The sequence below is a fragment of the Macaca mulatta genome, chromosome X, assembly GCF_049350105.2.
Source record: "Macaca mulatta isolate MMU2019108-1 chromosome X, T2T-MMU8v2.0, whole genome shotgun sequence".
Taxonomy (NCBI): domain Eukaryota; kingdom Metazoa; phylum Chordata; class Mammalia; order Primates; family Cercopithecidae; genus Macaca; species Macaca mulatta.
The window spans coordinates 108,475,475-108,502,665 of NC_133426.1; the positions used below are offsets into that span (position 1 = coordinate 108,475,475).

At 43.2% G+C, this 27,191-nt stretch overlaps 2 protein-coding genes across 11 annotated transcripts; one reads left to right on the plus strand and one right to left on the minus strand.

The window, feature by feature from the left end:
- Nucleotides 1-13,799: 13,799 nt before the first annotated feature.
- Nucleotides 13,800-16,659, minus strand: LOC703921 (protein ARMCX6). 6 transcript variants are annotated; one of them, XM_015127832.3, is made up of 4 exons: nucleotides 16,546-16,659; nucleotides 16,165-16,246; nucleotides 15,729-15,810; nucleotides 13,800-15,435 (listed from the first exon to the last, which is right to left on the minus strand). In XM_015127832.3, exon 4 carries the CDS (start codon nucleotides 15,287-15,289, stop codon nucleotides 14,387-14,389), a length of 903 nt encoding a protein of 300 aa, XP_014983318.1. In that variant the 5' UTR covers nucleotides 15,290-15,435; nucleotides 15,729-15,810; nucleotides 16,165-16,246; nucleotides 16,546-16,659; the 3' UTR covers nucleotides 13,800-14,386. The 6 variants fall into 6 exon arrangements, with proteins under 6 accessions (XP_014983318.1, XP_077845352.1, XP_014983319.1 ...); XM_077989226.1 differs by lacking the exon at nucleotides 15,729-15,810 and adding an exon at nucleotides 15,945-16,032; XM_015127833.3 differs by having other exon boundaries at nucleotides 16,513-16,659.
- Nucleotides 16,660-21,812: 5,153 nt separating this feature from the next.
- ARMCX3 (armadillo repeat containing X-linked 3) lies at nucleotides 21,813-26,513 on the plus strand. 5 transcript variants are annotated; one of them, XM_015127820.3, is made up of 5 exons: nucleotides 21,813-22,114; nucleotides 22,470-22,577; nucleotides 22,842-22,902; nucleotides 23,164-23,231; nucleotides 23,515-26,513. In XM_015127820.3, exon 5 carries the CDS (start codon nucleotides 23,661-23,663, stop codon nucleotides 24,798-24,800), a length of 1,140 nt encoding a protein of 379 aa, XP_014983306.1. In that variant the 5' UTR covers nucleotides 21,813-22,114; nucleotides 22,470-22,577; nucleotides 22,842-22,902; nucleotides 23,164-23,231; nucleotides 23,515-23,660; the 3' UTR covers nucleotides 24,801-26,513.
- The last annotated feature ends 678 nt before the right edge of the window (nucleotides 26,514-27,191 follow it).

A 27,191-nucleotide genomic window follows, 5' to 3' on the forward strand; every position in this document is an offset into this window, starting at 1 on the left:
TCCTGTCTCAGACACTGGATCCTCACCGGGGTACTGTGCCACTCTCAAAGCAGTGTCCACCACAATCCCCTTACTTTTAAGTGCCACCCTGAACCAACATAGCCCTCACCCAGTCTGTCCCTCTGACGATGCACCACTTGGCAAAGAGTTGGGTAGCTGTGGCGAGGGGTTGCTCTTGCCTCTCTTCTGAGGGACACTGGCTGCTCTATGATGCAGATGGGCACTACACCAGAGTCCAGCAGAGTGCTGCAGAGGGCCGGCCTTTGCCCCATCTGTTACAAATGCCAGATGTGTCTTCTCACTGGCTGCCACTTCCCTACTCTCTGTGATCATGGCCTCCTTTCCATCCTGGAGGTCCATTTTCCCTTACTGCCTCTTGTTTTGGTGTGAAGTTTAGGACAGGCTTTCCCACTTTCCCATGAACACAGTCTCCTTGGCAGTTTTCTCGTTCTTTCACACCTTTCTATTCAGAGTTTTGTCTCATCGATCTGTCTGGAATTTACTTTTGTGCAAGGTGAGAGACAGTGATGTGACTTGACTTCTTTTCCCTCATGATTAGCCGATGAGCCCAGCACCACTGGTTGAGCACTCCGTTCTAGTGCTGTCTGTGGCACGTTCTGGGATCCTCATGTGCCCAGCTGCGCACCTACTCTGTGGTTTCCAAGCATTAAAGTTTCTCCTGAGGCACATCCCTTTCCCTCAGGAACCTCTTATTGACTTGGAGTCCCTCAGCTCACTAGGTGGCCTAAGGCAGGTGGGGTGTGTGTGTGTGTGTGTGTGTTGGTGGGGAGAGCTGTGTTGGTGCTTGTGAGCAGGCCTCTGCTCCAGGTATGTTCTCAGGACATATTCTGGCCCACAGGAAGCTTAGGAACTCTCATCCTGCCGACCTTTGCACCATGGCAAACTGGGCACTGGTCTCTCTCCTCTCCCAAATTACTATATCTGTGTAAGACAAAAGCAATTTCCTTTTCTGAGTATAGACTTGCTGTACTGACCTGTATGGTAGTCATTAGCTACACTTGAAATGAGATCCTTATGACATGTTGCAACCATTGCCAATGTTTTCACTCACCCCATCTCTTGATATCTTTGTGTATGTGTGATTTATTTCATCACTCAGGAAACTGAATTTTCTGCTTCTGTCAATATTTTTCTTTTAGGACTTCTATATGTACTGTTTTCTTGCTTCTTCTTTCCTTCCTTCTTTCCTTCCTTCCTTCCTTCCTTCCTTCCTCCCTTCCTTCTTCTTTTTCTTTTCCATGACAGCCTTTCCTTCTCAAAGTTATAAGAAAAGCCTTTGCCTATTTCCTTAGAAGGAATACAAACACAATATCTTTTTTACAGTTAGCTTCACTGTTAACCCACTAGTAGTGTGTGTGTGTCTGTCTGTCTGTACAGACAGTTTGAGGTAGATTTTCTATCTTAATTTTCTCTATATTATTAATTATGCTAATGTCATTTATTGTAGAACACACGGTTTATGTTTTGATTGAAATTATATTAACTTTATGGATCAAATTGGCAAGGATTGGCATCTTAGAATTTTATCTATGTACAACTATTTAGACCTTGTTGTCACTTGTGATATTTTCTTTATAAAGATCATTCACATTTCTTTTTGGGGTTATTCCTAAGGATTTATCTGTTTTTCTATGTGAACACGATCTTTACCTTGTCCTATAATACTATGCTATTTTGACTCTGCTGTCCTCATCCTACGTGCCAGCACACAGGCCGTGTCTTTGGCTTCTACTGCTTTGAGAATAGCAATGAAAAAATTGGACGGTCAAGTGCCTCACCATTGCTACTCTCAAAGAGGAGGGAAGGAGGAATAAACAAAGCATTTGGACCTAGTGTTCTACAAATGTTCTTTTCCCAGAAATCTTTCTAAAGACCCTTTCCCTGCCTTCATTTTATTTTTATGTTTTCTTTCTCCCCCACTCCCCTGGCAGTGGAGTAGTCCAAACTAGTTCTTCTGGTTTATTCAATCATGTTTCTTTCGACCCTGGCAAGGTCTTTATTAAGTCTAGCCATCAGTATTCTATTGTTCTTTGTTTTCAACTAGCTGGATATGGGATAATTTTGGAGGAAGGAAAGGCAATTTGATGGCTCAAGCTATCACCACAATTAAGACTCCAGATAACCGTGTTACACAACCCTCTTCTGAATAAATATTTGCATCTCACAAAGACCAATTGTCAATGCATAGATCTATATCCAGAGTTCTGTATTTTTAATTATCCAGTCCTTTGAATTGGGTCATAGATGAAGTTGGCAACCTCCCCTCTCAGCTGGGGATGGGGCATGGAGGTAAGGGAAGTCTTGGGAGATGTTATCACCAGCCTTCTCTCACAGCCTTTTCTAGCCTTCCACTTGAGCTGTCCCATGTTAGACTCAGCATTTTTTCAGCTTGTTCCTATGGAAGTGAAGAAACTAACCCCAATACTCTTAAATTTCCCAGTAACTTATCTGGTCATACCTGATACCCACCACTCTCTAGGGTTTCAATTTGGGAACTGATTTGGACCAGGACACAAGAGATTAGCTGTTTTTCCTTCATGTCTCCTCTCTCCTTTCCACAAAGTTTCTTTCTGATAAACATTTCCTTTAGGTCCTGAGTTCTCACTACTTTTGGTTTCTATTAAAGCTCTTTGGTCAGAATCTCCCAGGCCTGGTTACCAATATGTAATGGCAGCTTTTGGAATTTAGGAAAACTTGAAATTGATGGCTATGAATTTTTAAAATTAGCTTTGAGAACTCAAAGTTTCTTGAACAAGGTACTAGCAGTACCTTTCTGCTTATAAGCCATAGGGTCCATTGAGGTGCTGTCAACTTGCACATGCTTCTTATTTTTGAGAAATATACAAACAGAGAAATATTCTAAGTACTTACTCTTGATGGTGAATAATGAAAATGGACAGGGACACAGGGGCCAAGTTGGCAATGAGGACATTGCCCTGTACCCTTTGCCTCAGTTTTCAGGAGGATAGAACAAAGACAGATGTACATGGAATGAGGAAACTCTACAAAACATATATTAGGGATCTCACATGATATCTACAAGGCTGGGCAAAGATCAGTCAGCCAACTCTTTATATTTTACATTATTATTAGTATTATTATTGAGACAGAGCCTCGCTCTGTCTCCCAGGCCGGAGTGCAGTGGCGCAATCTCGGCTCACTGCAACCTTCGCCTCCAGGGTTCAAGTGTTCTCCTACCTCAGCCTCCTGAGTAGCTGGGATTACAGGCGCATGCCACCACATCCAGCTAATTTTTCTATTTTTAGTAGACATGGGGTCTCGCCATGTTGGCCAGGCTGGTCTCAAACTCCTGACCTCAGGTGATCCGCCCACCTCGGCCTTGCAAAGTGCTAGGATTACAGGCATGAGCCACCGTGCCTGCCTGCATTTTATCTTATTTTTAAACTTAATTTGTTTTTAAAAACTGGTAACACATCCTAGTGGTTCAAAATTCAAAAGATAACAAAGGGTATACATTTAAAAATCTTTAACCCCCTCTCTTACCAACTACTTGCTTCTCTCCCACCAGAAGCAGTTTCTAATGCATTATTCTAGAGATATTATACAGACACACATAAACATACAAATAAACACACACACACACACAGAGCAATATGTAAATGACCTTGTCAATCATTGGTTATCACTGGATTAAAAATTCGCTTTTCACTTTATAACTGAATAGTATTTTATTGCATTAATGTGTCATAATTACTTAGTCGTGAATATTTTGTGTGTTTTTCATTTTTCTTGCTATTATGAATAATGCTTTAAGGATTAACTTTATACACATTTAGTCCTCTGCCCTGCTCCCTTTCCTCTTTTCATGCACTTTTAGTTGATTAATTTCTTAGTGTTTATACTATTCAATGTACTTATACCTGTATCACCATATTTGTCTGGTTTAGGTGGTATCTTTTGACCTCAGTCATTAAGGATAAGAAAATCAACATATTTACATTACCTCCCACCTTGTTTTTCTTTCCTCTTCCAATTGTTGTTCATTGTATAATTGCTTCTCCATCTGAGTGTATCACCATTACATTCATTCTGTAAACATAATCACCACATTTGTTTTGGTCTTAGTCCTAAATGTACATAGATTTGACACTAATTACTATGCTTTTGCCATAGTTTCTCTCTTCCTTGTGCTTCTGCCATTTTTGCTTTCATCTCTGTGACTGTTAAATTTCTTTTTTCACATTCTTCACAGAAGCCTCACAGATCACATTTCTTCTCATTCTTATTTCCCCATTCCTTTATTGAGGTCTTGCTTACTTGCTTTATTAAAACTTTCAAATTCATATGAAATATTTGGTGAAAATTTTCATCTACTTTATGGTAACATTTTTCAGATGAGTTTTCATCATCTGCCATTTAGTTTTCATGTCCCTTTTCTCTCTTTTTCATGTATAATTTGTGTTTACCTTGTATGCCAGTTTCATTTTAATTCACCATATTTAGGAAATATCAGGTTTTCTCAAATCAGTTATTTGCAGATAGTTCTTCTAAGATTAGGGCCAGCGTTGTCTTCCGTAATGTCAACAATTTTCCTTGTGGCCCAAGCCATTACAAAGAGGTAGCTGGGGCTTTGCAAGACAGTTGGGGCTCTCTCCTGCTACTCAGGGGCAGGGTCAACTATAATGTTACCAAGCGAACAGGTTGCTTCCTGCAAACATGACCTGTCTCTGTGATTTCTTCATCTCAATCTCTTTCTGCTTCTTATAACCCATAGGGCCCATTGAGGTGCTGTCAACTTGTGCATGCTTCTTATTTTTGAGAAATATACAGTCTCTCTCTTTTTGGAATTTGGTGTTGCCGAGTGACTGACTCGAGAGTGCAGCTAGGGAGTTTCTGGAAAATTAACTGAACAGATTATAAAGTATAAAACCAATTTACAAATCCAAGGAGACACTCTCTGTGAAGGAATCAGAACCCAGTATACTGAGAAGCTTGGTTTGGACAGAGCCTCTAGTAAGGCCCACAATGGCAAACAACTCCATGTTCTCTGCCATCCTTCCTGAACGTTCTTACTACACAGTACAGGGAGCAAAGGAACTCAAAACAGTTTCTTCCTGTTCTTGCAACTAAGCTCATGCCAAATAAGAGGAAAATGGAGGACATTGAAGATGCTTTAATCACATCCCACTGCATCTGTAGGTGAAGTAGATTTCCATTATTAATTTTTATACCATTCATCAAACTCCATTGTAAATTCCTGTTTTCTTTGACTATATTTTCTACTAGATAATAAGCTGTATTAACACAAGAATGGTGTCTGTTTTGTTTACTATTGAATCTCCATCTGCCTGGCACATAATTAGTGCTCAATGCCTACTCTATTTGATCATCGAGGCCTGAAGCTGCAGTTCTGGTTCTGGAGAGTAGTTTGTGCTTATCTACATGTTTTTCAAATGGCTTCAATAAATGTGCATTATTTTTGCAAAGATACAATTTGTTTTTAAAAAATCTAAAACCATATTTACTGTATGGTCCTAACTAATTTAAGCATTAAGATGCATAAAAAAGACTAAAATATTACACACTCAGTATATTGCTGTTCCTTGGGGTCCTGTTCTCAAGTCTCTTCTCCTTCCAGGAATCTCATCCACTGCCATCGTTTCAATTATCATCTATATATTAATGACTCACAAGTCTATATATCTTGAGTTCAGGATTAATTTATTTGATGCCTACAGATTACATATCTCACAGATATTTCATGCTCAACATATTTGAAATTGGAGCCATTATTCCCTGCTCGTACAACAAAACTATTCCCCCACCCGTATTCCCTGTCTCCATGAAAACAACCATCATCCACCCAGTTGCACATGCCAGAACCCTAATCATTGTTGACTCTTCCATCTTTTCACTCTATATTGCCAGCTTGTCACAAAGCCCTGTTGATTCTACCTCATTAATGTTTTTGAATAAATATTAATATGTATCAAAACAATACATACACTTGACAAAAACTCTATAGTACAGAATTTATAATAAAAACGGTTTTCCCTTTTGTATTTGCCTAGACTCAGTATCACTTTCTAGAATGCCAAACTTTTCTCAACTTTTCTGATTTTTAACTCCTTATGATGCAGTGGTTCTCAATAGGAGTGATATTGCTCCCTAGGGGACATTTGTCAATGTTCAAAGACATTTTTTGTTGTCACAACTGGGGGAAAGAGTGCTACTGGTGTCTTGAAAGCAGAGACCAGGGATCCTACAATGCACAGGACAGTCCCTGGCTTAAAATGTTAATAGTGCCTGGGAAACCCTGTTCTTGTGGTTATCTTCAAGACTCTTAAAATACACTTGTATTCCTAACAAATTTTTGATATGAAAATAAGACACTTTAGCTCATTTATATTATCATACTTTCTCCCCCCTCTTATTCCCATTTTTTATAGCATTATTATTATTTTAGTTTAATCATGCAGTCCATAGATACTTCTTGAGCACCATTGTGTGCCATGCACTATTCAAAACATTTGAAATTTGGTAGTGAGCAGAGGTAGCCTTTATTAAGCTTGCTTTTCTGTGAAAGAAGTAGGCAATAAAAATAAAACATATAAAGTAGCTAAATTTAACTTTAAATAATATACATAAAACTTTATTTTATTTCATAAACTTCCGCTAGTATTTCTTTACTTTGCACTTTGTAAAATGAGGATATCCATTCCACTATTCTTTCTTCTGCCTTTTATCACCTTCTATGACACATTCTGTTAGCTACACTGAATCTCATGTCTACTTATAATCTCATCCCCACAGGTGATATGTGAATCAGTTTCTAAAACTATAGAAGATGGGTTCAAGTGCTAGGACACTACTTGGCTCAGCAATGAGCAGCATTTACGTAGTCATAATAATCTAAACACACTTCATTGTTCTCAATGTCTAGAGTTGAAAGCAGAAAGTTTTAATGGGAGAAACACCTGGTTGTTACAGAATAGAATATAAAAGTAAACTGGAACTTAGCTGCATGCAGATGGTTATATAAAGCCAGAAGCTCAACTGCATTCTCTCCATTAGAAAGGCAAGCTCCCTTTGATTTTATGATCCCATGAAGGTACCTTTTTGAGGATAATATCACGTGACTAGTGTTCAGATATCTCAGATACTTTCACAAGTTCAACCTAAGCCTTTCTTGGGATGTAGAAGGGTTGCCTTTATATCTATTTGGTCACTTCAGAGTTCTCTGGGAGCCATGTAACCATCGTCTACTTATGTACTATCTTCTGGGGTAGTACAGCTAGGTGCAAGGTAGAAAAAAACTATATCACATTATGAATGCATCTTACCCCAGGAATATTTACCTGCATCACTCTTAGTAACTTGGGAGCTAGTTCAAGCCTGCCCCATCTTATGTGCCCAGGTCAGACTCAACAGACACCTGGGATTAGGTTATGATTTAATCGAGGCCACTATAGTTTAGAAATATTCCACCTCAAGGCCCTTGAGTCACGTAAGGGGGACTATTCTTACATTCGAGACGTAATAGATTATTTTTCCTTATATTCCATCAAAATGCTGAATTCATTCTGTATCTTAATTTGCTGCACTTTTGGAGCAAATACACATTTTTGTTTTGTTTTGTTCATCTGTTGTCTATTGTTGCATTAAAAAAAAACACTCCAAAACTCAGTGACTTTAAATAGCCATCTTATTTGCTGGTTATTTTGTGGATTGGTAGTTCCTATTGGGCATATCTGGTTGGTTCTTCTGCTAGTCTTGCCTGAGGTTATTCGTGTTGCTGGAGTCACCTGGCAGATTAGCAGTCCTGTAGCTAGGACTGCTATATCCAGAAAATTAAAATACAGTATGCCCAGATTAATTTGAATTCAAGATGAACAATTAATATTTTTAAAGTTTGTCTCATACAATATTTGGAAAACACATACACAAAAAATTTATTAGATGTTCAGCTGAAATTCACATTTAACTGGTATTCCTATATTTTATCTGACAATTCTTTCTAGGATTCCTCAGTTGAAACATTTCATCTCTGTTCTATGTAGTCTCACCCTACACAGGTTAGCCTGGGCAGCTCCACACATGGTGGTTTCAGAGCAGAAAGAGTGCAAGCCTCACTGAAAATGCTCTGTCCAGGCCTACTCTTTTGTCATGTTTCCTAACATTTAAACTGGTCAAAGCAAATCACGTGCCCAGGCCCAGAGTCAATGTGGGAGGGGACTATACAATGGCATGGATACAGGGAGGCATGGTTTATTGAGGGTCATTACTGTAATATTTTCTTAGATGATCATCTAATTGTTTTTCTTCCCTTACTTGCTTTTATCACACCCTCTAGTTTTTCTAACCTCTCATTTTCTAACCTCTCAATTCCTTTTACCAAGTCTTTTATTCATTAGTTCATCCACTACCCTAAATCTTCTATCATATTGCTCCACTTTGGCCTAATCAGGACCTGTTATTTGACCATCACCTTAAAAGTAACATTTATTACTTTTCCAAGTTGGGATCACTATTTCCTGGATTCCATGTGTACTTTTCAGTTGATTACTACCTCATTTTGTGGGAGTCATGTTCAAACAATTTTCTAAGGAAAACTCTACAGGAGGTAAACTTTCTAAGTAATTACAGTCCTGAAGACATCTTTACTGTCACTATATACCTGCTTGATAGTATGTTTAGGAATAGAATACTAGAGAAAAGTATATTCTCTAAGGATTTCAAGGCATTTATACATCAACATTTATCATCAAGTATTATGACTAGGAAGTCTGATGCCAGTTTGATTTGTAGGTGGCATTCCCCTTATCCTGGGAAGCTTTTAGGTCTCCTTTCAGTCCTTATTATCCTAAAATTTCTTGAGAATATGTCTAGGTGATGGAATTTTTTAAATTAATTGTATTGGGTACACAATACATCTTTAGTTTTAATTTAAAAAAAAGATATATAGAGAAAAAACAATGAGGATCTATGTATACATCATCCATAATTAGCAATGTTAATGTTTATATTTGTTTATAATCTTTTTCTTAATAGATAAAATTAAATTATATATATTGTTGGAGTCACATTTTCCTCCAGCCATTCCCAGAGGCAATTGATATTGCAAAACTGATGTACATCTGTCAGTGTCCATTTTAAATACTGCTATAAATATATGTATCAATATAACACATAGTTTCATATGTTTAAAATTATATAAATGGCATTATACGAAGTCTTTCTGCAAATTGATTATTTCATTCAACATTAGGTTTGTGAAAATTGTCAAGCCTGATACATAGAGATCTAGTTCACTCTTTCTTTTCTTTTTTTTTTTTTTTTTTTTTTTGAGACGGAGTTTTGCTCTTGTTGCCCAGGCTGCAGTGCAATGGCGCAATCTTGGCTCACTGCAGCCTCTGCTTCCTGGATTCAAGTGATTCTCCTGCCTCAGCCTCCTGAATAGATGAGATTACAGGCATGCACCACCACACCCGGCTAATTCTATATTTTTAGTAGAGATGGGATTTTCTCCATGTTGGTTGGCTGGTCTCAATCTCCCGACCTCAGGTGATCCGCCCACCTCGGCCTCCCAAAGTGCTGGGATTACAGGCGTGAGCAACCACGCCCAGCCGTTCACTCATTTTTAATGCTTTATAAATCCTATTATATAAATACATGACATACTATTTATTCAGAAACCTCCAGCAAACACCAACCTTACACTGAAACATCGACCATTAAAATCAGAAACAAGACAAATATGTGCTGTATCATCAATACTGTTTTTCTGGAGATCCCTGACAATGCAATGAGATAAGTAAAAGAAATGAACTAAAAACTATTGAATAGGAAGAGATAAAACTGTCATAATTTGTACAGTGCATTTATCTACTTAAGAACTCAGAAAGAAAAAAAACAGACAATGTAATAAAATTAATAAGAGAGTTCACCAAAAGAGTCTGACTGCAGAATGATAATGCTACATCAACAGCTTTTACAGAAACCTGCAATAATTGTCTTTTAGTAAATTTATTTACCAATGGGACATGGATAAATAAGTACAAAATTCAAGAGGCACAAAGGACAGAAAAAGACAATTAAATGAGTTATGGATCTTCTCCTTGCAGATCTAATATATAATACATGCTAGGAGCCAAAAAAAACAAAAAAACAAAAAACACAGCAATCATTTCTTTGTGCATCATTCCAGAGATACTCCACACTATATTTAGGAAAAGTATAATTACATAAAACAGTATATAGTGTTACAGGATATACAATATTTACAATTATATGCACAGTACACTGTTCTGAAACTTTTCTTGTACAGATATAGTAATTTGGGAGAGGAGAGAGACCAGTGCCCAGTTTGCCATGGTGCAAAGGTCGGCAGGATGAGAGTTCCTAAGCTTCCTGTGGGCCAGAATATGTCCTGAGAACATACCTGGAGCAGAGGCCTGCTCACAAGCACCAACACAGCTCTCCCCACCAACACACACACACACACACACACCCCACCTGCCTTAGGCCACCTAGTGAGCTGAGGGACTCCAAGTCAATAAGAGGTTCCTGAGGGAAAGGGATGTGCCTCAGGAGAAACTTTAATGCTTGGAAACCACAGAGTAGGTGCGCAGCTGGGCACATGAGGATCCCAGAACGTGCCACAGACAGCACTAGAACGGAGTGCTCAACCAGTGGTGCTGGGCTCATCGGCTAATCATGAGGGAAAAGAAGTCAAGTCACATCACTGTCTCTCACCTTGCACAAAAGTAAATTCCAGACAGATCGATGAGACAAAACTCTGAATAGAAAGGTGTGAAAGAACGAGAAAACTGCCAAGGAGACTGTGTTCATGGGAAAGTGGGAAAGCCTGTCCTAAACTTCACACCAAAACAAGAGGCAGTAAGGGAAAATGGACCTCCAGGATGGAAAGGAGGCCATGATCACAGAGAGTAGGGAAGTGGCAGCCAGTGAGAAGACACATCTGGCATTTGTAACAGATGGGGCAAAGGCCGGCCCTCTGCAGCACTCTGCTGGACTCTGGTGTAGTGCCCATCTGCATCATAGAGCAGCCAGTGTCCCTCAGAAGAGAGGCAAGAGCAACCCCTCGCCACAGCTACCCAACTCTTTGCCAAGTGGTGCATCGTCAGAGGGACAGACTGGGTGAGGGCTATGTTGGTTCAGGGTGGCACTTAAAAGTAAGGGGATTGTGGTGGACACTGCTTTGAGAGTGGCACAGTACCCCGGTGAGGATCCAGTGTCTGAGACAGGACGCGCCTGCCGGGAAGCTGGATGTCTGCAACCTTGTGTGCACTCACCTGGAGGGGGGCGGGGTGGGGGTGGCAAACCACAAAATCCCTAGGAGAGGCCGCAGGCTGGGGAGGGCACCTGAAGTTGGTCTGGAAGTCAGTCAGTGCCTACAGACACCAAATGGAAACGAGCTCATGAGATAGATGAGAAGCAAAACCCAGGGGGCCCTTTCTGGAGATGGAAGACAGCCTGTGGCAGCAGTTCCAGATTGACACAAGAGACAGGCTCAGGCTGGGGTGGCACCATCAAGGCAGAGCACTCCCCACAGAATGTGGCAAGCTCAGGATTGATGACCTTTCCCAATTTTTGCCACGGGGAAGCCCAGAAAGACTGTCTTTTGGTTGCAGCAGGCAGGTATGTATTGTGATTGATGGCTCGGGGCTGTTTTTATGTTTGCGTTACATATGGAATGGGGGCACCGGTGCTCTTGCCAGTGCTGAGAACCTCTCAGTGTCTTGATCAGGCCCTGGGAGGCAGGCATGCTCCCGACTCCCCTACGCATCCCAGGGAGGCAGAATCCACGGGAACTGGGCTCGTACCCAGGCACTGCAACCAGTCAGGGGATGAGGGGGCAGGACAGAAGGGCTGTGCGTGAGTGCTTTTGGGAGGGCAGTGCCAGCAAATGGACAGGAGGGTTTTGACTTGGGCCAAGACAATGCCGTGGAGACGCTTGGACGCTGATGGGCTTTTCTGTAACAGAGTTTGCTCAGGAGATGGGCAGAAAGCCTCTGGGGCGCTCCCTGAGTTAGGACTCAGCTGCGGCCTCACTGTGTCAAGTGCCTCAGAGATGGTGGACAAGTGTACGCAAAGGGAAATTTGGTAGCATGCAGGGAAGTAGGGACGTGCATGGTAATTCCGGACCACAGGCTAGGAGGATGCCTTTGTGCTCAAAGAGACTGAGCAATGAGGTGTCACTGAAGACAGTGTTGGTGAAGCAGGCTCCACTGGGAAAAGTGGTTGCGGAGCTGTCTGCAGGGAAATCCCCTTTGAAATCAGATTGCCCAGCCAAACTGTGGTTGGCTTGGGAGAAAGGGTGGTCCTTCTGACAGCTCTTAGGAACCCTTAGGAACTGAGACAGGGCTCCCAGAGCCAGCCAAGGAAGCCCCAGCAGTGTGAGCCTTGATGGGGGGTGTGGTGTCACAATAACTGCAAGTCGTTTGTTGGCCATCCCAGACACCAGGGCCTGGGAAGAGGCCTGGTCCCCATTCCAGGTGGGAGGGTTTCCCAGAGTTGGTCAGGGGACCTGGCAGGCACTCAGGCCCTCTGGCCAGCATGGACTGTGGGGCAGATGGTACAAGCAGGAAAGTTGTAACCCACCTGGAACCCAAGCTGCGCGGGGAAGGGAGAATAAGACAAGAAAAGAAAGCTTTGTTCTGTGTGGAAGAGAACAAGCCGAATGCCCAGCACCACAGAGATGGCGGCCGCCCAGGACACAGTGACCCACAGCAGCAGCCCTGGGAGACCGAGAGGGTACCGGCACGGCAGCAGCCTTGCCCAAAGGAAGCAGATGTGTTTACTGGGTTTGCCATGGCTTTAGGGAAGGGGACCACTTCTTGACACACACAACACAAACATACAGGGAATCTGGCTTTGCTGATTCAGGGGCTAAACCTGCTGGGCAGGATCTGGTAATGTTGGAGATGGGGGCGGGTCAGGGGCAGAACGAGCTGCCCTGACCCATGGAGTGCTTCTGTGCCCACGGGCTCTTCCTTTCCTGGCAAAGTGCAGGGACCTCAGATGGAGAGTGTGGAGGTGTCTCCGGATGGATGGAGTGACCTCGGTCGTGCCAAGTGCCCTCAGCATTTGCCCTATCACCCCCGCGGGTAGTTGATGGAAGGCTCCACTGTCCCCTTCCAGGGTCCCACCAAAGGTAGTGGGGATATGGAAGAAAGGAGGTTGCTCCAAAGGGAGCAGCGGCCAACCCTCTCACTCTGTCAGGAAGTAGCGCCGGGGATCCCAAGGAAGAGAGAAGGAGGGCTGGAAGCAGATTTCCCCGTGGCTTCGCAGGAGGGACAGAACTACACAGGGTAGGTGCTGGGCAAGCGGCAACCTTTGTGCAATAAATGCGCCCCGATGCGTGGTAGAGCTCCCCCACCTGCTCCACCCCGGTCCCCATCCCCACGTCGGGATGCGCAGACAAACGAAAAGGCCGGGGTTACTGACCTTTCTTTCCAGGCTGGCAGTCAAGGAAAAGACATTAAGAAGGGATTTCTCTGTGCCGGGCACGGTGCTGCCTGCTCCACGGGTGTTGTCTCTTTCAGTCCTCTCAACATTCCATCCTAATTCCACGAACTCCCCCGCTGTGCCCCTCCCTTCCTCCCACCCCCGCCCCCAGCCCCTTCTTGAAGTTTATTCTGAGCACTGCAGCCCCTCTCTATCCCTGCCTCCTGTGAGCACCGATAAGCCGGCATTTGTCAGGGAACAGAAGTCCCAGTCAGCTGGCGTTTATCGTGCTTTTTTTGTCCTTCTCTCAGTGCAGACTGTAAACTCAAGGACAAGGACCATGACTCTTTTCTGCCAATCAAAGCACACAACTTTATTGATGATACACACAGATGCGGACTTGGGTGGAAGAGGTTAAGTCGGTACAATAGACAGAAGAGCAGTGCACTTTTTTGATGAATAGGTTCACTATCCATCAGGCGCGTGTAGAAGAAAGAGTAAACGAAAAATAATTCAACCTAAGCTGCAACAAATGCATTTTCAGCTCAAGCTGCGATATGCGTCTGGTCTCTGCAAAGCGGTTCTGCTTGGACAGGGAGACCACCACAGGCAACAATAGCTGTAATTTGATGTTCTTTGTCCACAGCAGGCAGCTGAAGTGATCCCCTCACCACATGAAGGAGGCTGCAAGGGAGGAATTTACAGTGCCAACATTGCCTGCAGACTGCACAACCAACAAGTTACTCAAAGCTCTGTGGGAGCCCCTGCCTGGCCAATAAGAGTGTGGTCCTGGATTGAGCCCTGGAACTTTCACCCAATGAGGTGGTGATTGGCTAAGGCTGGATCTTCAGTAGCACCCTCTGCAGATTCTTTGACATCTGCAAACCAAGCGCGTTGTGGGTGGATTCCGTCCCATTGTGTTCCAGAGGGCCGTTTATGGGGCAGGGGTTTCCAGGAGAATCTCTCTGTTTCCTTTTCTGATAAAGAGGGACATGAATGAGAAGAGCATCTGGGCACCGACTAACTCCCCCGCCAAGACTGGCTTTTCAGACAAACCCATCAGTGGTTTCAAAACCTGAACCTTAGCACATCCACTTCCCTCTGATATCAAAGGAAACTTCAAGTCTGAAACGGACTTGGCAAGCATGTTATTAATAACTGTCATGCTTATTAACAAATTTAATCCGGCCTGCTGCAGAAATGAGTTGCAGCAATGTGACACAGTCTCCTGACACACTTCATTGATGTACATCTTAATCTGGCCCTCACTTTCAATGCTGGCATTTAAGTTATCCGTGGCGCACAAAGCCTCTCTAACAGTGGGGTCTGGTGTGGGGCCCGTGTTTCTAACCATTGAGAGACTGGCCAAATGGCTATTGATATCCTGGCTAAATGGAAAGCCCGCATCCTTGGGCTCAGCAAACAACAGTTTTCCCTGAATGAAAAGACACTTGGAGAGGTCCAGAACACAACTGCCATTTTTACAATTTTGAGCACTCCAAGTATTTTTATGTTCATAGGGGAATGGCCGCTGTTTTATTGGGTGTGCTCGGTTGGCCTTGCCTCCCCCTGAGGGCCTGTCTTCAGTGCCACCTGGGGCCCCAGGTTCAGTCCAATCCCCATCCTCACTCCAGGGCCGAGCCATAGTTTCAATATCAAACCAAATATCAGGCTCCTCCTCATCCAGCTCCTGGTCATCGTCCCACTCCTCTTCCTCCTCCTCCTCCAGCTTCTCACTGTCATCTCTTCCTATGGTCAGTTTGTAAACGCAGTAGCAGGCACCAGCCCCAATCATCAGTCCTGCCGCCATCCAACCCACTTCCCGAGCCCGGCCCATGCTCAAGTCCGTGCCAGCCTTGGGGCAGGACAGGAGAGGGCCTTGCTCCACCTGATTGAAGAGGTCTCTCAGGTCCAGGGTGAGTAAGGATGGAGGGTAGCAGTCTTTAGCTTCTTCTAGGCTCTTGTAGCTCTCTTGTGATGAATCTATGGGTGAAACAGAATATTAGGGCTCGGGACTATGTTTGGCTTTGTGCCTCACAGACAGGTGGATTTTGAGTTGGTGAGAAAGGCAGATTAACAGGATATAATTTCTTTGTTCTTTTCTGTCTTCCTCTATGGACCTCAGGAGCCCCCATTTCTCTTTCTGGGTCCACAGGGAAGGGCAGTAGACGGGTCTGTGCTATGATAGCTAGGAGGGTGACAGTGTGAGTACCTCTCAGGTAGTCTCCTTCACCAGACCTCCACTTCCAAAGATTAAGGCAGTTTCTCTCACTAACCTCTACCAAAGTCAGGTAAATTCCTTGGTTTTCCCTTGTCTTCTGTTGTCAGTGGTCCCTCCACAGTGATAGAGGATAGAGTCTGGCAGAAGGGTAAATGCAAAGACAGGTAGGCGGAAATGGAGAAATGAAAGTGTAGTGGATGGACTGAGGACACATGTCCCAATTTCTGCTTTTGTGAATTTTAGGCACTTGAGTTTAAAAGATTTCTCATACTCTACTGACTTTCCCGACGCAGGCCTCCCCCGCCCCACTTGTCGTCCGCCATTTCCCCAGCAAAGGCCGCCACACCCCTTTCCCTGCACTGAAATGGGAGGGGGTGTGGAGAAAGAAGGGGCCAGGAGAGGGCGACTCGGACCCGGCCCTCTCATATCCCAGCCCCTCTCCTCCGCCACCCCCACCCGTGGTCCTGGGCTAATCCCACCTTCACACTGACCTGCAAGGTTCCAACCAAGGCAGTTTTCTCCTTCTCTTGCTGAGACTTGTGCCGAAACCTACAGGCCAACAGACCTACAAACCTGCAAACAGACAAGGGACCGAGGGGACGGAGTGCTTGGTGGACGGACCAGCACCCGGGACACTGGAACCTTTCTTTTCTCGGAATCTCTGGAAACGCCTTTCACTCCCCTCACCCCCACCCGAAACCCGCCACTTCTCTCTACTAAAATGAGCACGGGGTGGGGTGGGGGTTGGTGGCAGTATTTAGAAAGTAGGCGAGAAAGGACCCAGCTGTGATCGGCCTGAACTCGGATCTGTGGCGTTCTTGGCCCTCTTCCACCCATACCTCCTCTGAAGCAGCGCCCATCCTCGCACCGACCTGCACAGTCCGAGCTAGTTTCCTTCTTTCTTCACACGCCTGCAGAGTAATAGGGGGCTGGTACCCAGACGGAGGCGACTAGCAGGACTTGTGCTCTAGGCGGCTCTTGGTCACGTGACAGCCACGTCACCGGTGCGTTCTGGCCCCCAATTTCCACTCCCACAAGCAGTGCGGCAGGCGCCAGCCTGCCTTGTATCTCCCCCTCAACTCCCACAGTGGGCCCTGTGACTTTTTTCCTCTGTAACAATACCAGAAACCAGAAATGGCCCTGTCTTTCTGGTGTTTCAATTTGTGTTTCTCTAATTCCAGGAAGGGGCAGCATCTTTTCCTGGGTCTGCCCTTCACTTACACTTCTTGGGGAATTGTCTCATCCTTTCCTTGGCTCTGGAACTCCTGCAGCCCCTTTCTTAAATTTCTACCCTTTTCCATGTTCAGTCTCTGTCTGCATCAACATTGGGGGAAGGGGCAGAAACGGAAGTCCAGGCAGTGGTGAGATTTTAATTAGTATTTTAATAACATTTAAGTTATATTTTGTCCTTTCTTTTTTATTGACTTGAACTACACTATTTTGTAATCGGAAAAAAAAATAAAGCTTTTCCCACTTGGAGAAGAAATAATTCAAACCTTTTTTTTTTTTTTTTTTTTTTTACAAAAATTTATATAACATAAGCAAGATTTCCCAGTTAAGAGGGAGGCCTCATTGATTTGGTGAAGTTAGTTTGTGTTAAGTTGAAAATATTTTCTTCTGACTGCACAGGAAATAGCAGCTTTCAAACAACATATTAAAATGAAAAACATACCCTTACAAACAAAACCAGTTGTGCTTTCAACATGATTTATAAATTGATGGACAAATGAATCTATACTGAGAAAGTCAGTGTTCTAATTTTGACCATTTTAAGTATGTGAACTATTGTCCCTTTCCTTCTCCTGGCTGAACTCATAGTATTAGGTGTAATATGACTGACATCTTCATAGAAGATTGCTGGGTGACTTTCACTCTGGCTTCAAAAGACAGATTTTTTTGCAAACCCCAACTTCAGAGGAATCTTACATCTTCAGATGAACTTTACAGATTAGTGACTCCACAGATAAGCCTGCCTTTAATTCACAGGGTTTTATTTAAAATCTATTCTGAAGTTTGTGGTGCAACCCATAAATCATCCAGAAATTAGATAATTTCTTGTTATCCTATTGATGAAAATGAGACTTGAGGTAATTTTCTTTCCATCATGACACTGTTGGTGATCTTGCTGCTGTCTGCCATTCATGTATTGTATGCTACCCTAGCAGTGGTGAGTGTTCGGCATTTTCCAGTGGAGATGGTGGTGAGGGTCTGTGGGTGACTGGGAATCACTGCAACACCCCTCATGTCTGTGTCATTTTTTTCCCTCACAAGTGGAAGGGCAATGCACAGGATCTCAAGCAGTTGCCAGAAAAAAGAGGGCTTTACGCTTCCTGCCTTCTGTTACAATTTCACCAAGCCACCAGTACAAGCCCCTCAGAATAATCCCAAAACTCAGGGACCAAGTATGCAGAAGTTAGTTCTCAAGCATCCACCTGTCCCTGCTGAGGAGTCACACTCTAAATATAGACACTCCAGGCAACCTCTTAGAACACTGAAATATGACACCTCAGAGGGAGGGGCTCCCCAGTGAGGGGCCCCTGTGTGGAGGAGGCCCTTTCAGGAGGCAAGCCAGGGAGTCCTAGTGCCTTGCTGGTGAATATTCAGAAGTCAATATGTCACAACTTTCTGGTCTTCCCCTTTTATAGTCCAAACTCACCAATATCACATCTTAATCTCTCTAAATCTTTACCTCATTTTTTTTTATGACCCTTTATTTACTTCCCCTAGACAAGTGAATTATACTTATGAAGGCTTACTAACAGAATTCTCAGATTCAACAGTCCATCATTCAGTGTTTGGCTGCTAGGTAGTTGTATAAGTGGCTTTTGTTTGTTTTGAATATATACATTAAAAAAACTAAGGAGTATGTAAAGCTTAATAAAGACAGATGACTTGGTGTCACAGACATGGATTTACAATAAGAACTTACTTTCACAACACTTAGTCAGGCTTCAAGGACAAAAACTTTACTCCTACCCTCTCCTCACTAGTATAACCTATCTCCACCCTTTTGGTATATTCTCCAGTTAGTCCAATGTATAACTTCTCACTACCATTCTCCCAGTATGCCAGACCTTTCCTGGTTTGAATCCACTCCCTGTCTAAAACTTCCTAAAATCCCATGGTTATAAAAACCCTTTCGATTCTCTTACCTCTTTGTTCTTCTGATCCATGATTCTACCAATTCCTACCTGGAGACTAGCATTAAAAACAAAGAAAGAAAGAAAGAAAAAACTACTTTGCTCTCCATTATACATCTACCAACAAATATTTACTTAAGGACATGTTATAAGGCTCACATACCGTTCAAAAGTGAGAAAGGAAAATGCTTAAAGAAGTCCTCAGACAGGACAGTTAAAAGTTCCTCAGCCCGCAAAAAACTACTGTGAAACCACTGCCAAAACAAAACTTTTGGCTTAAATCAGTTCACGTGTGATATGTAACTTATAAAGTACCCAGAAACAAAAAAACGATCAGCAAATGGTGACACTAATGGAATTGTGGAGGGTGAAAAAAATAAATTATAGAAGGATGTTATCTTGAAAAGATACTACTTTTTGTATTGTGTAATTTTGGTATTGTGTCTTACTTAAGGTTGTGTGGTTGCAAGCGACATAGAACAAGCCTGGTTAGCTTAAGGAGGAAATGTTGAAGACCAGGCTCATTTCCGAGGGGTTTAGGTAGGAGAAATTGATAGATGTCTTTTCAGGATGTCACAAGTCCACCGGTTTTCAGGTTTTTATTTCTCTGATGAAGATTGAAATTTTAGTAAGACAGCTTTTGGTTGGTCTGTTTTGGGCACAATACCCACCCTTTGGCTGAGGAAAACAATAGGGTATGTAAAATGTAAAATGCACTTCCTTTCTTTTCCCAGGGAGAAATTTAAACTGTTTCAGATGTTGTTGTTGATTTGCAGGAGCCCTTTAACCACTTTGGAAATTAACCCTTTGTTTATCTATAACGGAAGTGCTGGGGGCATAATATGCCACAGAGTATCTTAGTTGTAATTTCCACCATTAACTAAACATTAGAAAGGTATGGTTATGAAATGGTGATGCACAAGGTTGTCCTTTGAGCCAAGGCCACTTGGCTTCTCCCACAGGATTCCCACAAGGTTGCGTCTGTAGTTCAGGGTCTCTTCCTCAGTATTGCATGACCAAATCCTGATTTTGTTTGTATGCTGAGAAGAGTTGCCTCTGGATGCCTCAAGGAAAGTCTCCCATTCATAGAGACTTATATATAAATCGATCTGAATGCTCAAACCTAGGGATCTCTGCATTCTCTCCCCATAAGTAGACCACAAGGGAGGCTGTTTCAACAGGAGTGACAACTGAATAATTTGCCCTGAGAAATACAACTGTCAGGGGGTACTGGAGGTTTCAGTCAGTCTTACCTGCCCATTCTTTCCTTGTAGACAAGCTACTACTTCGGAAAACACAACCTTCAAAGGTTGTTTGGTGAGCCTGCAATCAAAGCGAGGGTATTTGTTCATCTTAAGAAGGGAGTTTCAGCTGAGGAAGCATGAAGTACTATTACACATCATGGGCATGACTCTGCCAGAGAAAGCGAAATGTTCCATTCTCCTTAGCCAACACTTTTTCTCCTCCAGACAGTGCTTGGGTGGGAAATACCAACACTTTCTTCTGACTGTCCCTTTCATATGTTCCTATGCTTGAATGAGCCCCTTTGCTACACATGATCTTTCTCTAAACACAGGATCATACAGTTGATTTGGTTTCTGTTTACTAAATAAATTTCAATCACATTCTAGTACTGCCTCCCAGAAGTTACATAGATATGAATTTTCCTGGGGGTTTGCCTGTTCTCAACCTCCTCAGTCTCTTGATTTACTCCCATATTGTCTGGGTATTTTAAAAGTTATACTCAAATAATAACCTTTTATTCAAACTATTAAGGAATATCTCACTGAAGACCCTATGTTCTGAAAAGCTATATTACTTTTTGTATTGTTACCTGTTTTTGTATTGTGCTTTAGTTAAGATTGTTTAGTTGCAAGCCACTGAAATCAAATCTGGTTAACTTAAATAATGAGGGGATGTAATTATTTTATTCCTTTTCCTACTTTAAAAAAGTTAAATCATTGATGATGGGTGAATTATTCAGCTTATCAAACCAGTGAGTGAAATAGTTTCATACTAATTGCTAGTTTCCGGTTTCAGCCAATTTTGTCTTGGTCTGTGTTCCTCTAATACTTATTTCGTTTATAGATGATACTATCTATTTTGACCAAGTGTATTTTGTAATGTTCTTTTTATGCACACTCATTTTTTCAGTGTGCATGCTTTATCTCACAGATACCTACTGTGCACTTATGTTTTCTCCTCAGGTTTTTTTTTTTTTTTTTTTTTTTTTTTTCCTGCGTTCTGGCTTTTGTGGCTTCAATGCCTCCACCTTGCTAATGGGTGCAGGTGAAAGTCTGTAGCTCTCCTATTTAGAAGACTGGTCTAGTCAGAGGATTTACATATTGCCAGACACACTGATTAGCTCATTCAGGGCTGTGCTGTGTGCTAGGCCCCAGAAGACATTAAGATTGCTTTGAGTGAAGTGTGTAACACTCTCCACCAAGTGAGAAAATGTGGGACTTTTGGAGGCCATCACCCAACATCATTCTCCAGCTTCCACTCATTTTTTTCTAAAATGGAAATAGCTTTATAGTATTTTTTTTTTCTCGTAAAAAGAATGCAGGCTGGGGGCGGGGGAGGACGGAACAAAAATAACAAAGTATTAAGAAAGTAAAAGCCACACTCTCATTCCAGATTTTCTTTTCCGATCGCTTGTTCCTTTCAGATCTGGGACTAGATTTCAGAGGAAATGGTAGACTTTAATAGCTCGGGGGAGGGAAGGTGGAGGGAGAGGCTGCTGTCCCAGGAGCCTAGGGAAGGAAGAGGCAATTTTTCATAAAAAGTACAAGTGGCCCGTAGCCCCAGGGGAAGATGTCGTCCCTTTCTGGTAATCGGTGGAAGGGAAACACAACTACAAGGTGATGAGATTATCGAAGAAGAAAGAGTAACAAGGCCTGGTGTGGGGGAGGGAAAGGAGGGGGGCGGGCCCTCTTCTGCCGCACTGCTGGTGGGAGGGGAAATTGGGGACCCGAGTTGGTGGATGACGTAGCTCTCACGTGACCAAGAGCTGACGTGTGCAGAAGTCCTTCTTGTCCTGGTCGTTGTTCCCGTCTGAGTACCAGCTCCCCATTGCCCTGAGGGCGGGCGGGCCTGCGGCGGAGGGAAAAAGGAAGAGGAGAAGAAAATTGTCCCGGATCCCTGCAGGTCAGTGCCTGGGAGATTCCATAAAGTCAGGGTGCTAGAGGGTGTAGGGCCGAGACCGTCGCGGGTACTGAGGCGCCTCCGTCGTCTCTCCCACTCGCCGCCCGCTTTCCAAGACATATGTCCCGCCTGCACCCCATTTCGATGCTGCGAAACGGTGAGCTGGGGAGTGTTTGGGGAAAAGCTCAGAGATCGGGAGATGGGAATCTGCTGGGAGCCTAGGCCCGCAATCCGGAAAGGGAGCTGTGGCCTGGGTGTTGGCCCCTAGTCCACCAGGACAGTGCCGGAGGGGAATGGCTGGATATGGGGGCGGGGGTGGTGAGATGCAACGTGATATGTCAGCAGAACCCCAAGAGAGGTAATAAGGGTGGGAAACCTCTGACAACCAGGCCTCCGAATTAGAAAAGAGTTTTGTGTTCTGGGGACTAGTCCGTCCACCAAGCACGCAGTGGCGGCAGTTTCCCGTCTTTCTGCCTGTGGCTGTGTCTTCCTGACCATGGCTCTGTGTCTAGTGGGTCCAAGCCTCTCCCGGGTGGCCAGTCTTTCTGTAGGTTGCGGCACAACGCCAGGCAAAAGAAGAGGAAGGAAATTAATCCTAATCGGTGAAGGTCGATTTGAGGGTAAGACCATCTGGGGACTCTAGGAGGGACGGGGTTGGCCGCGGGGGTGGGGAGAAGGCAGAGAAGGTAATAATCTAGGTACAGGTTTGAGTCCGAATGTATTTGTTGCACTCCCCGGACTGTGGCGAAATGGCGTGCTTTGTGTGTGTGTGGTGGGGGGGAAGTGGGGGAAATGACAGCAGGGAAACCTATCGGATAGTTTGTTCATAATCCTCCTCTCTCAACAGCACTTACTCCCCATGTTTTCGATCTGTCATCCTGCAGGTCTGCTATAGCAGGTGGCTCCGCTTGAAGCGAGGGAGGAAGTTTCCTCCGATCAGTAGAGGTCGGTGTGGGCGTGGGGGCTGCCTGGAATGGGGGAGGGGTTAGAAATCGCTCGCACTTTGGACAGGCTCTTCCAATCCTGCTTTATTTTCCTTACCTCCCTCCCATTTCAGGCTAGGGAGGGGGCAGACCTGTGCATGTTTGGGATGGCATAAAGAGGTTAAAAACAAACCTGATAGCCGGAATGGTGAATCAGGAAAGCAACAAATCAACAGTCAATCCATCAAGTGCTCCGTTCTCACTGGCTCTGGTCTCTCTGCAGATTGGAAAGGTTGTTGGGCGTGGCACACCACCAGGAAACAGAAGGGGCGAACTGCTTGTCTTGAGGAGGTTAGTGCAAGGGTTCTAGTCAGGTCCCTGGGGACATCTGAGGTTGTGGTGACTGAGACCCCAGCAGAATCTGTGGATTCCACTGGCATTATCTAGGCTTTGGGCGGGGTGACCTGGGGTGGGGAGGGAAAGGCTGAAATGAGAGGCATAGAGATTTTGTCAACAATCTACATTTCCTACCTAGCATTCAATTATTATTATCTTGTCCCTCTGCACAACTCCCTGCATGGGACAACACAAGCAGAAGAGAAACTCAAACCCGATTTTATTCTTCCACTCCTAGGTCAACCTCCAGAATCAGCTATTGTGGCCTTGAAGTGGCTGAAGACGATCACCCTCCACAGGCTTGAGCCCAGTCCCACAGCCTTCCTCCCCCAGCCTGAGTGACTACTCTATTCCTTGGTCCCTGCTATTGTCAGGGACGATTGCATGGGCTACGCCAGGAAAGTAGGCTGGGTGACTGCAGGCCTGGTGATTGGGGCTGGCGCCTGCTATTGCATTTATAAACTGACTAGGGGAAGAAAACAGAACAAGGAAAAAATGGCTGAGGGTGGATCTGGGGATGTGGATGATGCTGGGGACTGTTCTGGGGCCAGGTATAATGACTGGTCTGATGATGATGATGACAGCAATGAGAGCAAGAGTATAGTATGGTACCCACCTTGGGCCCGGATTGGGACTGAAGCTGGAACCAGAGCCAGGGCCAGGGCAAGGGCCAGGGCTACCCGGGCACGTCGGGCTGTCCAGAAACGGGCTTCCCCCAATTCAGATGATACCATTTTGTCCCCTCAAGAGCTGCAAAAGGTTCTTTGCTTGGTTGAGATGTCTGAAAAGCCTTATATTCTTGAAGCAGCTTTAATTGCTCTGGGTAACAATGCTGCTTATGCATTTAACAGAGATATTATTCGTGATCTCGGTGGTCTCCCAATTGTCGCAAAGATTCTCAATACGCGGGATCCCATAGTTAAGGAAAAGGCTTTAATTGTCCTGAATAACTTGAGTGTGAATGCTGAAAATCAGCGCAGGCTTAAGGTATACATGAATCAAGTGTGTGATGACACAATCACTTCTCGATTGAACTCATCTGTGCAGCTTGCTGGACTGAGATTGCTTACAAATATGACTGTTACTAATGAGTATCAGCACATGCTTGCTAATTCCATTTCTGACTTTTTTCGTTTATTTTCAGCGGGAAATGAAGAAACCAAACTTCAGGTTCTGAAACTCCTTTTGAATTTGGCTGAAAATCCAGCCATGACTAGGGAACTGCTCAGGGCCCAAGTACCATCTTCACTGGGCTCCCTCTTTAATAAGAAGGAGAACAAAGAAGTTATTCTTAAACTTCTGGTCATATTTGAGAATATAAATGATAATTTCAAATGGGAAGAAAATGAACCTACTCAGAATCAATGCGGTGAAGGTTCACTTTTTTTCTTTTTAAAAGAATTTCAAGTGTGTGCTGATAAGGTTCTGGGAATAGAAAGCCACCATGATTTTTTGGTGAAAGTAAAAGTTGGAAAATTCATGGCCAAACTGGCTGAACATATGTTCCCAAAGAGCCAGGAATAACACCTTGATTTTGTAATTTGGAAGCAACACACATTGTAAACTATTCATTTTCTCCACCTTGTTTATATGGTAAAGGAATCCTTTCAGCTACCAGTTTTGAATAATGAATATCATATTGTATCATCAATGCTGATATTTAACCGAGTTGGTCTTTAGGTTTAAGATGGATGAACGAATATCACTACTTGTTCTGAAAACATGTTTGTTGCTTTTTATCTCGCTGCCTAGATTGAAATATTTTGCTTTTCTTCTGCATAAGTGACAGTGAACCAATTCATCATAAGTAAGCTCCCTTCTGTCATTTTCATTGATTTAATTTGTGTATCATCAATAAAGTTGTATATTAATGCTGGAAAGAAAAAAAAGAAGAAAGAAAGAAACCATCCCTGTCCTTCAGTTTATAATCAAGTTGGAGAGATAAGAAATGTACAAACCAAAAGATAACAGAATATCTGAAGCATGTACTCATTGTCATATGTTCCCTCTGAGAGCACAAAGGAGGCAAAAGCTTCTGTGGGATGTGCTAGTCGGCTAAAGCTTCATGGAGGAGGTGGCAATTGAAAATGAGTCCTGCATGGGGTAGGGTGGTTAGGGAATTCCATGAGACAAGACGAGGGGGGCATGGTGTGAGAAAGGCATGGAAGTAGGAACCCTCTTCCTATGACAGTCAGGAGATCCTTCTGCTTAGAGTGGATAGTGTGGAGAGTGGGAGTAGATAATTTTGGAAAGCTGGGTGAAGCCAGTTGTGGAGAGTTGTTTGAATATTATCCCACTGAACACCCAGACCCACTAAATCTTTTTTTACTAGAAAATAATTGGGGTCCATATGAAAGTCTCTATCTGTTACTGTATAGTGTCAGTGAGGGTGTGGCAAAATGGAGCCTTTCACACCCTAGTGGTGGCCATTTGTTAATACAGATCATAAGCCTTAAACTATGTAAACCTTTTGTCCTGAGGAAGTAATTGAATAATTGCCCAAAGATTGTATGTACAAGGCTGTTCATCCCAGCACTGTCTAAGCTAGTAAAAATTGGAAACAATTTAAGTATCTAGCACATTGGATTGGTTATAAAGTAAGGAATGTTTACACAGTAGGATAAGTATGCTGATGGAAATCTATATTGCCAGGAAAAGCTATTCATTATGCATTGTGAAGTGAGAAAGAAAAAATGGGTAGATAGAAGTATTTGAAGTATAATTCCATTTTTTAAGACTAATAAAACATGTTTAAAAGGACACTAAAAACTGGAGTTATAGATATCCAGATAGAAACAGTAGTTATCTTTGGGTAGAAGGATAATGAATGATCTTTACTTTTTTACTTTTTATTCATCTATGTGTTTTTATTTATCTAAAATGGGTATTGATTTTTAGGAAGTTTTTGAGAAAGAAAAGTGATGGGAATGAAGCAAGTGATTGATTGGAACACATATTGAATGGAAGAAATATTTAGATTAAAAATGAGGTAGGTTGAATTTCTTCTCTGAAATGATAGATAAGGCTTATTATGAGGATTCAATGAGGTAATATATGCAAAGTACTTACAATGTTCTGCAACATAGTAGTTAATTAAGAAAATTGAGCACCCTTAATTACCTAGAATGCAGGGTTGATAGTTTTTTGGTTGACTTTTGTTTTGCTGGGGCATTCTGCCATGTTTTAGTGTCATTTAATAAATAATAGTAACAATAAAGGTTAACATTTATTAAGTGACTACTGTGTAAAGTTCTGTCATTCCTGCAAGGCAACTGTTAAAATAATTTCTCACAGGAGTAGTTTTCTTTCTTTTCTAAAAATCCAAAGTGTTTCCTCAGACATGATCACACCAGCCTCTGCAATATATTTCTAGTTGTTTGGGGGATGTTATCCTGCTTTATATATGAGGCCAGGAAAGGGTAAAATCCTCTATTCACTTACCCGGTTTTATATCCAAGTTTCCCTGTATGTACTGTAATGTTTGTAGTACAGACAAAACCAGGTTGGCTTAAAGTTGCTGGGTATGGTAAGCCTACTAAATCATGCATATGTAGAAACTCATGTAACACCAGTTTTAAAGGTGGGGCGATGGGAAAGTGAACTAACATTTTTTCTTGCTCCTATTGTTAGGTGAGAGAAAAAGATTTGTGGGGAGATGGGGTGGGGAGGATTAATTCCTTTAAAATAAATTCGGTTTGATGTACCTGTGTGACACTCAGATGGGGATATGCTATTGTCATTTGAATGTATTGATCTGGTGCTCAGAGGAGATGAACGGGCTGCAAATAAGGATTTGAGAGCCATTGGAGGATGGATGATAACGGAGCACATGGAAGTAGATGTGGCCCTTCAGAGAGAAGGTGCAGAGTCAAAGAGTGAAAGGCTGCAAAAGAACTGTTTTGGGCAGCTAGGGAG

Excerpts from the sequence above, each read along its gene's own strand:
- LOC703921 (XM_077989227.1), bottom strand. The coding sequence starts at position 15,289 with ATGGGCCGGGCTCGGGAAGTGGGTTGGATGGCGGCAGGACTGATGATT.
- ARMCX3 (XM_015127820.3), top strand. The coding sequence starts at position 23,661 with ATGGGCTACGCCAGGAAAGTAGGCTGGGTGACTGCAGGCCTGGTGATT.